The 11383-nt window shown below is 38.5% G+C and overlaps 1 protein-coding gene across 4 annotated transcripts; it reads right to left on the reverse strand.

Moving 5' to 3' along the window:
* Positions 1-5964: 5964 nt before the first annotated feature.
* Positions 5965-9503, reverse strand: LOC148844548 (small ribosomal subunit protein uS7-like). 4 transcript variants are annotated; one of them, XR_016102175.1, is made up of 7 exons: positions 9376-9503; positions 7132-7403; positions 6842-7045; positions 6645-6710; positions 6319-6352; positions 6091-6182; positions 5965-5992 (listed from the first exon to the last, which is right to left on the reverse strand). XR_016102175.1 is itself a non-coding variant. In XM_088954556.1 (6 exons), the coding sequence occupies exons 1-4, from the start codon at positions 9436-9438 to the stop codon at positions 6656-6658; spliced, it is 594 nt and encodes a 197-aa protein (XP_088810682.1). In that variant the 5' UTR covers positions 9439-9503; the 3' UTR covers positions 5965-6182; positions 6319-6352; positions 6645-6655. The 4 variants fall into 4 exon arrangements, 3 of the variants coding, with proteins under 3 accessions (XP_088810682.1, XP_088810681.1, XP_088810680.1); XM_088954556.1 differs by having other exon boundaries at positions 5965-6182; XM_088954555.1 differs by having other exon boundaries at positions 5965-6352.
* Between the last annotated feature and the right edge of the window lie 1880 nt (positions 9504-11383).

An 11383-nucleotide genomic window follows, 5' to 3' on the forward strand; every position in this document is an offset into this window, starting at 1 on the left:
TTGTCTGTTATTATTCAAGTGAAACCTTCCCAATACATGGGTAGATGTGACTGTGAGGTCAGTGTGAAGAGAAAGATCCTAATTCACTGCTAATGTGCCACTTATATAGCCAAATAACAAGCAATGGCATTGGCAACAATTACAATGAATGTTTGGATCTGCTGACCACAACTGGACTGGAGGCACTAACTTTCTGGCCAAAGGTCCCCAGGTAAGAGAAAATCTAACCTCTTATTTCTTAGGCTATGATTGGGAGTGCTTAAAAACAAGGCTTATTTGGACAGACATCACACCAAGAAACACTTATTATGTTTGAAATATAAAAGCCTGAATATGTGCTTATTCATGAGTATAAACACTTATTTGAGAAGCCCAAATTTTGGATTTATTTTTAAACGCTCATTTTCTTTCTAGCCTGTCTTGGCCAGCCACATCATTTTGAAAACACCTATACAGTTATAATACCCATATTTGAAACAACTGATTTTTCACCAAACGTCCACAAGCATTTATTCATGAAAACTCCGCCTTAGTTTGTATATTGGTTCAGTTCAAGTTTGTATGCAATTCTCCAATCCCTGCATGAGCCTCGAGATAGTGGGAGTGGGAACAGAACCCAATGCATATAAACAAAGTCCTTGCTTTGTTCCGCATATGGAGTAACGATTTATGGCTGGTAAACTGATGACTCGAATGGTAGACATGAAACATGCGGTTTGGAAACTTAGGATTTGCTTCTCCTTCTTCTCTTCAAAAAACTTCATTAGTTTGGATCAAACCTACTCATTTGCACATTAAAATCAATACTGATGGAGCATGGTCTCCATCAAAAGCTGCAGTTGGTGTCATTGCTCGAGATGAATTTAGATCACTCCTGGTTGCCAAAGTCTTGTTAGTGAAGAGTTTTTCTCCCATTGAATCTGAATTTAAAGCAATTCTAGAGGGTCTTCGATTAGCAAAATCTTTCATCTTGGACCCAATTATCATAGAAAGTGATGCTAAAGTTGCTTTTCAAGTTCTCTTTTCAGATCTGGAACCCCCTTGGAGTTGGCTGCTAGTTGCCTTGGATTGTAAAACCATCTCAAAATCCTTCTCATCCTGTGCTTGGTATCACACCCGTTGGTCCTATAATAGAGCAGCCCATGGGCTTGCCCAATTTGCTCTAAGACAAATCCAATTGTTTACTTGGTCGTCTATTCTAGATTGTATCCGATCTATTAATTGGATGAGATGTAACCTCCAAGTTGAAAGTTAAATAAAGCTCTTGCCCTATGGCTTCAAAAAAATAAAGCATGTGGTTACAATTCCAATTCATGGGTTGGTATCGGAAGCTACCCACCTACCATTCCCTTGTCCAACTGCAACCTACAAAGAATAAATCTGCTATAAGCCTACAACAGTTCGCCCAATTGGGGTAAACTTCTTATAATTCTAATGGTTTTAACTCCAATAGTCAAGTATGTATTAGAAGGATATGCTATAACTTATAGTCCCAAATTTCCAGATGGTTCCATTTAGAACGTTCCAGATGGTTCCAGATGGTTCCATTTATAATTTCCAGATGGTTCGAATTAGTTTACCCACATGGACTTACTTCTTGACATTTAGAACGTTCCCTGACATTGTATATATTTCCATCATCTTCCATATGCCAATACATGAAGTTTTTCTTCAACGAGTTAGTTTCATTTTCTATTGTGCAGTTGGTCTTCTGTTATGGTATCAAAGTGGTAGTTCCATCCCGCCTGTTTTCTTTGTTTTCTTCTCTTGATTATTTTTTTGTGTTCTTTAACGGCGGATACCAACGTAACCACCATGGCCTTGAGCGATCCAAAGTCTCCTTACTTTCTTCATCTGTCGGACAATCCAGGGGCGGTGCTTGTTTCAGCGCCACTCACCGGCGACAACTATTCGACTAGGAGCTGTGCAATGAAGAATGCTCTCCAAGCGAAAAACAAATTCTCCTTTGTAGATGGAAGTTTGTCATAACCAGATTTGGCCTCCGGTGATCTTATGGCTTGGGTGAAATGCAATTCCATGGTGATCGGCTAGTTGTTCAATTATGTGACCCGAGATCTCCATGGAAGTATAGCATACATTGAGACAGCTCAAGAAATCTGGAAAGACCTTGAGGATCGGTATTCACAGGGCAACGTTTCGAGAATCCACCAGTTGAAACGTGACATCGCGCTCTTGAATCAGGGTTTGATGAATGTAGCTGCATATTTTGCAAAACTGAAGGGACTGTGGGATGAGATGTATGCCCTCATTCCTGAACCTGTCTGCATTTGTGGCGCGACCAAAGACTATGTGGCAGAAAGAGAACGGGAAAAATTGTATCAGTTTCTTATCGGATTGAATGACAAATTCAATTCTATTCGATCCAACATATTGGCTATTGAACCAGTTCTTGGAATCAATCGTGCTTATGCGTTGATCATCCAAGAAGAACGACATCAATCGGCAGCTTCGCATCGTATTGTTCAAATCTGGACATCCCAGTCCAGATTTGCATTGCGTATGGGATGAGATCGTGCGTTGATCATACTGGCCGTCCAGTCCAAATCTGGACATCATATGCAAGATCCTAATTCTCAGTCTCGCAGCAAACTCTATTGTGATCACTGCAAAAAAGAAATGCCACACTAGGGACTGGTGCTTCGAACTAGTGAGTTATCCCCCAAATTGGGATCGTAACAGGTCAAATAGATCCAAGAAAGAGAATATGCTACCTGTTGCGGCACATGTTTCTACAACCACAGACAGTCTTGCTCCCATCTTTACACTAGATCAGTACAATCAGTTGTTGTCGCTCATTGGTCAAGGCCAGCTGCAGGCTAACACTACTAATCTTGTTGGTATTGTCACTCATACCTCATCATCTTTAAATTCCATACACTAGATACTTGACAGTGGAGCATCAGACCACATGTCACCCTCCAATGTTAATCTCACTACATGCTACTCCATAAATTCACTAAAGTTTGTTAGTTTTCTTGATGGATCCACATTACCTGTAGCACATCAAAGTTCCTACAAGATCACACCTCAACTCACTGTGGATCACGTTTTTTGTGTTCCTGATTTCCACTACAATCTACTTTCAGACAACAAATTAACCTCCCAACTGAATTGTCCAGTTACTTTCTACCATGATTTCTGTATTTTATGGGACCTAGTCTCGAGGAAGGAGATTGGGAGGGGTAAGATGTGGAATGGAATATACTGCCTTCACCCACCATCCAACTCAACTCATAACTCCACCACCAACATTACTCCACCATCAACATACATGCTATGGCATCGACGCTTAGGGCATGCATCCTCTCTTCGGGTCACCACCATTTCTAGCATTCTCCCAGTGATGCAAACCGGAGGTGTGAAATTTTCCACAAGCCAAAACTTACTAAACTTCCATTTCCAATTAGTACTACTCAGTCTATAGTACCTTTTTAATTGTTACATTGTGATATTTGGGGTGGGTATAAAACGCCCTCCCATAGTGGGGCACATTACTTTCTCACTATAGTGGATAATTGTACTCGTAGCACATGGGTTTACCTGATGAAACATAAGGCATATACTCTGATTTTCTTAGTCTCATTTTGTCACATGGTTAAGACACGACATAATGCTATTATAAAGTACATCAGATCAGATAATGGGTCTGAATTCTTGTCTGGACCCATGCAACAATTTTATTCACAAGCAGGGATCATACATCAATGATCCTGTGTTGACATGCCCTAATAGAATGGTGTTGCAGAACACAAACACCGACACTTGTTGGAAACAGCCCGTGCTCTCATATTTCAAGCCAATCTTCTGATAATTTTTTGGGGCAAATGTATACTTACAGCAGTCTACATCATAAACTACACCCTGACACCCAAACTTCAAGGAAAATGTCCAGTTAATGTTTTGCTCAACAGATCTTATTTCCACTTTAAGATCTTTGGGTGTTTATGTTTTGCTCGGGTAGCTCCACCAACTCATGATAAATTTGCCACATGAGCCCGAAAGTGCCTATTTGTGGGATACCCATATACCCAAAAAGTATACCGCCTGTATGATATAGAGTCCAAACCATATTCGTATCTTGAGATGTGATTTTTTATGAAACCCAATTTCCTTTTAAGGACTGCCACCCAAATCCAATTCAGCCCGTTCCCTCACCTATTATTCCTTTACCCCAAGAGGATGTTGAATCCATTATCATTTCACAACACTCCCATCTTGATGCTCCACCTGACCATACCATAGATCAGCAACCTCGGCCATCTCGTTTTAGGCGAGCACCATCCCATTTAAAGGACTACATCTGCTCCATACCCCCATCTTTGCAACAATAGTCCCATGCCCTCACATCATCGTTGATTGAACCCAATAATTATACAAAAGCATCTCAAGATCCAAAGTGACAACAGGCCATGGCCGAAGAAATTGAAGCTCTTAAGCAAAACAACACTTGGTCCATTGTTGATCTCCCACCAGGAAAGATAGCCATTGGTTCAAAATGGATTTACAAAATCAAACTAAAAACTGATGGTACTATTGATCGCTACAAGGCCCGCCTAGTGGCTCGTAGATATAATCAAATTGAGGGGTTGGAGTATCATGACACTTTTGCCCCTATCGCCAAACTGGTAACCATGTGTTGCTTGTAGGCAGTTGCGACAATTCGAGGTCGGTCTCTTCACCAACTTGATGTCAACAATGCTTTCTTAAATGGTGATCTTCATGAGGAAGTCTATATGTGCATTCCATAAGAATTTGATAAAAATAAGCCACACAGTTTATCGCCTACAAAAGTCCCTATATGGGCTCAAGCAAGCGTCAAGGATGTGGTTTGAAAAATTCCTGTTGCCTAACAAGAATATGGCTTCTCACAATCCAAAGTTGATTATTCACTATTCACACTGCAGAAATCAGATACATTCACAGCAGTTTTGGTGTATGTTGATGATCTTATAATTACTAGTACTCAAGATTCATGCATTCAAGAGCTGAAGGATTATCTATACTCATGCTTCATTCTCAAATATTTGGGCCCTCTCTCTTATTTTTTGGGCATTGAGGTTCAAAGATCTAAATCGGGAATTTTCTTGTGTCAGTAGAAGTACATTCATGATATTCTACAAGAAACAAACATGTTTAACTGTAAGCCTACTAAAATACCCATGGAGCAATTATCACCACTCCATAATGACTCTGGCCCACTACTTCAAGATCCTTGACAATATAGAAGACTTGTGGACCAATTTGTCTACTTACAAGTCACTAGACCAGAACTAAACTTTGCAGCCAATACTTTGAGCTAGTTCCTTCACAAACCTCAACAGGTGCACATAGATGCAGCTTTACAAGTCCTACGGTACTTGCAAGCCACAACATCTCATGGGCTATTTCTACCATCAACTTCTGACCTCACCCTCAAAGCTTTTTGCTATTCTGACTAGGCCTCATGCCTCACCCAGAGCGTGGTGTCTCGGTCGTTTGCAGAGGTAGAGTATTGTGCAATGGCTATAGCTACTTCAAAGTTATTGTGGCTCAAGCATCTCCTTCATGATCTTCAAATCGCCATCAAATGTCTTATGCATCTCTATTGTGACAGTCAAGCTCTCCACATTGCCAACAGTCATGAACAAACCAAACACATCGAAATTGACACTCACTTGATTCGCCAGCACATTGCAAACAACACAATTGCTACTCATCATATTTCCAGTAAAGATCAGCCGACAGACTTCCTCACCAAACCTCCGAGGCCTCTTCCATTTTCTATACTAATAAGCAAGTTAGGCATCCAACCTACCTTTGCTCCAACTTTAAAGGGGGTATTAGAAGGATAAGCAAAACTGTAACTTATAATCCCAAAATTCCAGATGGTTCGAATTAATTTACCCACGTGGACTTATTTGTTGATGTCTGGCATGTTCGTCTTCCATATGGCAATACATGAAATTTTTCTTCAACAAGTTAGTTTCATTTTCTGTTGGGCAGTTGGTCTTCTGTTAGTATGAAGCATTTAACGGGGTACATGGCCCAAAGAAAATACAGGACAAAATAACACATTAAGCCACCCATTACCTTGTCATGCTCGTGTTCCGAGCCTGTAATTTCACCGACTCCCATGGTCATGGTGGCATTTAGAGCATGGAATGGATACCAGTCTCGTGATACTGCAATAGAATGATAATACCAAGGGATTACGAAGATGTAATCAAAATCCCGTTATATACCGCTTGCTACGACCATTACAATATATATACTCCATTAGAAAGCGTGCAACTTCATCCAACTTGTGTTAAAATTTACCACATGAGATCATTAATCCATCTGCAATTCGAGCCTTCACCCAAAAAAGAGAATTTGGGGTTACAACGTGAATGAACGGTCTTATTTGCAGCATTGGAAACTTTGACAATTAATTAAGCCAGAAATTCATCATTGGCATTGAATAATGTCTACGAAACCAAAACCACTAATGGGGAAAAGAGAAAAATAGCCAACAAAACTGGAAACGGACCATACTCTTGTATACTCAGACAACCTAACTATTGAAAAGGAAATGAATAAGACACACACAAAAAACCAAATATATTACGATCAAATACATTCCCCCTCAAATAATGAATACCCACCGAAGGTCCTCTCAACGGTTGGCCTTGGCAACTCGTTCAATCTCGTCCTTCTTCTTTATGGCAAAGCTGTAAACAAAGAAAGGCAAAATGAGGCGATAGGAGAAAAATGAGTTAAAGGGGTGTGAGACTGTGAGCATGATATCTTTCTGAAGCTCAAACTGAATAAAAAGGGAAACAAGTATAACTACAAAGTTCACCTGTTGGATGATCCCTTGGCAGCATTAATGAGCTCATCTGCCAAGCACTCTGCTATGGTCTTGATATTCCTGAAGGCACTTTCTCGGGCACCAGTTGTAAGAAGATAAATTGCTTGGTTAACACGTCTCAAGGGAGAAATATCAACGGCTTGACGCCTCACTACACCAGCAGAACCAATTCGAGTTGCATCTTCTCTTGGCCCACTACATCATTAGTAACCAAAACAAATTAGATGGGAAAAAAATTACAAGATTGAATAGAAGCTAAGAGATATTTACTGTTTGTGTACCTGTTTATCACAGCATCAACAATAACTTGAATAGGATTTTGGTCTGTGAGAAGATGGATGATTTCCATGGCGTTCTTCACAATTCGGACAGCCATAAGTTTCTTACCATTGTTCCTTCCATGCATCATCAGGGAATTGGTCAACCTCTCCACAATAGGGCACTGAGCCTTCCTGAATCTCTTGACAGAGTACCTCCCAGCCGTGTGTGGTACGTAGGTTGCATGCTTGGATGGAACCACACCAATGTAATCCACCAAAGATATGTCACCAACCTGCACAAATCATCAAAGCAATGATTGTGGAAATTGTTTTGACAAATAATTCTGATGATTGTGGTTGTTGATTATAATTTGCCATCCTAGTTATCACTATATTTTCCACATCAGACATTAGGAATGCCCAGAATCTATACCAATATTATGCATGACCAACTGTGGGGATGTTTCGTTCCTTGGCTTGCTTTTACTTGGAAACATTGCCACATCAGCACCACCAAGAGATTTTGAGTTTAATTGTCAATTTTCTGTTTGGTTGAGACTGTTTTGAGTTAAAACAGTCATACAAAGTTTTCTACCTGAAACACAAACTAGCGGTGCTTCGAGGCATACCAATTTGATGTTTCTTGTTTTGGGAGGCAAACATCTGAATATCCTGGCTGATGTCTGCTGATATGATGCTGACATGGATGAAAACATGCATTTCTCACCAAATAAGATTCAAATACAAACAGTAGTGTGCATTTCAAGTATAATTTCAACTCATAACAGTGAAGGTTGAAGTGTCAACAGATCCAAAAATAATCTGGTATACATTCTTAAGATAAAAAGTTGTCATATGTCATATGCCAACACTATCTGCTTCTTTGCATTTACCATTTTTATTCTAAAATCTCTCCACTGTTGTTTACCTGGTATCAAAAACTTGGGCTAGGTCTTGTAAAGACAAGGAAAAAGAAAAGAATAATCCAGATAAGCACTAAAAGTTTAAAACACCAATGCAATATCCCCAATCAAACATCATTTAGGATTGAAAATAAATCATCTACATAACATCTGACTAATTACATAGAACACAGGATTCAAGTAAGGACGAGCTGATGCTTCAACACAAGTACAAATGCTTTTTTGATAGGCATCACAAGTACCAATATAAAAGCTCCTCTAGTTCAATACATGCTCGGTTTCATTAAGTTGATCAAATCTACAAAGCTTGCCAACGGAGAAGCACATTTCAGTAGTGCATTTATGCTTCTAGCTGGAACCTTATTAAAAATGGGAGCGTATGGATTGGTTCGGATCTATATGGAATTTTTACCCCACGCTTGTTCTATATTTTCTCCCTGGTTGATGATAGTAGGCACAATTCAAATAATCTATGCAGCTTTAACATCTACCGCTCAATGCAAATTAAAAAAGAGAATAGCTTATTCTTCGGTATCTCATGTGGGCTTCATAATTATAGGATTTGCTTCCATAACTGATACGGGACTTAAACGGATCTATTAATCATTATGCTCTTTTATCTAAATTCTTCCAATTCATTATCTAAAGCAACGTAGAATTATCGCATTAACATGTTAACAATCCCCATCTAGTCCAGCCTTACTCTACACAACATCACAAGCACAATGTGCAAGTAAGAAGGGTATCCAATGCAAATCACTTTTATTAGTTGCAAACAGACGGCACAATACACCGTATAGATAATCAGAACAACTTCATAACTTCTAAGCAACTTTAGACTCAGGAGCGTCTAGGATTCTAAGCCTTACGACTATAGAAGAAAGGAAAATAATGGCAAAAATACAGCCGCAGCTCTCAAATATCCAATGTTGAGAGAGAGGCGTGTAGAAGACATGAAAAAATAATTGAATAACAGGAAAGTTTAGACATAAAACGTGCCGCAAACTGCTTTTATTTAGGTTCATTTTACTTAGATATCACAAGGATTAGAATTTTTCATACCAGTTTGTAGATTTATTTTTTTGCCTCCTTTACAGAGAAAATTTTGTCTACAGGCCTATTTGCTTGGAAGCAAACAGAACCCTCGGAAAACAAATCGCTTCAGGAAATTAAAAGAACAGATCGTACACAAGACACAGATCAATGGTTCCAGTAAAGGAAAAGTAGACAACATTCAAGTAGAGAAATCCAGAGAACAGTGGGCATTGTAGAAATCCCATTCAGCGCTCTATAGGAGTAAAAGAATGGGGAGGAAGAGGCTGGGGTTTCTAAAGGAACAGACCTGCACATCGTCGAAAGACCATCTGTTGAAAAGTTTCACCTCTGGTTGAGCGACGATCGCCATGGCTGCGGAACGGAGCTTCTCTTTACTTCTCTAAAACCCTAGAGAGTTCGCTCACACATCACGACGAGGCAAAACAAGGCTCGACAAAATATATAAATCTATCGCATAGGAGACAACCTCATACATCATTACCTATATAAATAGATAGCGCCAGAAGTTTGGGCAGCGTACATCAACTGATCTTTCGATGCTTTCTCAAACAATTCCAATCTGAAGGGTAATATCATTACATATTGTGGGTTACAATAGATCATGGCGTATAAGAAATATTTTTACCGAAACCCTAAATCCGAGTCATACAGGAAATGGTAGTTAGGGACTGTGGTCGGGCCGTGACCCGTGATGGGCTGAGCGTCGTGGACTGATCCTACAAGGATTATGACAAGGATTCGTTACATAAATGATAAATCACGTTCGAAAAAAAGCGTTATTTACTACAACACCCTCTATAACATAGTTTATATTTTACTAAAACACATTATATGGTTTTGTAATCTATTTACTTAATCACCTTAGAACTATTTGTTTTGCTAAAATAGTAATATGGTCACCTAAATTAAGTGGAAAATGTTCAAGGACATGAACCCATTGTTGTTTATTCCAAAAGTATTTTATATTGGGAGGAAATATTCAAGGGTAAGGATTTATGGTTGTTTATTCCAAAACACTTTTTTTATATAGAAAACAATATTGACAAAATAAAGAAAATAGAGTGATTATTTGTGTTTTATTAGGGAAAAAATGATTTTTTTTTTTATTTTTGGCTTCTTTTGATTAAATTTATTTGAATGGATGTTAGGGTTAAAACTATCAATTATTTTTTTTACTTTCATCTAATGGAAGGTCGATTAAGTAAATTGATTGCAAACTATAGGGGACATTTTAGTAAACACAAACTATAAGATATTGGTTTTAGTAAATTCATTAAATTACAGGGGGTGTTTTAGTAAATGATCCTAAAAAGGAAATCATGTTGTTGTTTAGTGCCCCTCTGGGAGTTTTTTTTTTTACAAGAGATCCAATTCACTCCCCACAAAGGTCGTGTTCACACCGTATTCACAGCCACTTGCAATCGGGCATTGGGAACTCTTTCATGGCCAACCAATGTTTCAGCCCTCCAAGGGCTCTTATTTTCTTTTAGGGCCCATTTGAGAGGGCCAACGGCATGAAGCATAGTGGCCTCTAGCTTTTTGAGGTGGGCCTTGCATTGCATACATAGCTTATAAACTATGGTGTCATTTGGCAAGTCTTTTTTTGAAAGATCTTACAGCAAATCAAATAGCCAAAAGACGATGTGAGGTTTTGCATTAAAATCTTAGCAGTTTGAAGATTGATTGATTAAGGCACATCTTTCCATGCATCTTTCTACGCGAAGATGCGATGAAAAAAGTTGAAAAGCTCTATTTGGAGTTTCTGAAAAATAGCCCAATATTGGTTTCACATGTCTTTTTCGGAGCGACATCTTTTAGTGGCTAGATCTTTTTCCAACCAAACGGGAAAAGACCAAAACTTAAGCTATCGGTTGGGGTGAGCATAATTCGGTTAAAACTGAATAACCGAACCAAAAATTTTGGTTTTGGTTTTTTCGGTTTTTGGTTAAATTGGTTCGGCTATTTCGGTTTCGGTTTTTGGAATTAGAATTTCGGTTAACCAAATTAACCAAACTTTTTATTATAATATATAATATGTAATATGTAATATATAATATATTTATATATTAATATATAATAAAGTATATTATTAAAATTCAGTTTTAACCAAAATAACCAAAAACCAAACCGAAATTTTCGGTTTTAGTTATTTTGATTTTTCTAAAATTCGGTTTTGGTTTTTATTTTTTTAGTTCGGTTTTTAAAATTTTGGTTTATTCGGTTTGGTTTTTAACCGAATAAACTGAATACTCACCCCTAGTTGTCGAGCTTCTAAATAGCTAGCAATCCGCATG

Source organism: Nelumbo lutea, chromosome 7 (genome assembly GCF_056320005.1).
Source record: "Nelumbo lutea isolate HS-2025 chromosome 7, American lotus-T2T, whole genome shotgun sequence".
Lineage (NCBI taxonomy): Eukaryota > Viridiplantae > Streptophyta > Magnoliopsida > Proteales > Nelumbonaceae > Nelumbo > Nelumbo lutea.

Coding starts and splice junctions, on each gene's coding strand:
- LOC148844548 (XM_088954556.1), bottom strand. CDS start 9,438: ATGGCGATCGTCGCTCAACCAGAGGTGAAACTTTTCAACAGATGGTCT. Junction 7,046..7,131: donor GTTGATGCTGTGATAAACAG/GTACACAAACAG, acceptor CTAATGATGTAG/TGGGCCAAGAGAAGATGCAA. Junction 6,711..6,841: donor GCCAAGGGATCATCCAACAG/GTGAACTTTGTA, acceptor CTTTGTTTACAG/CTTTGCCATAAAGAAGAAGG.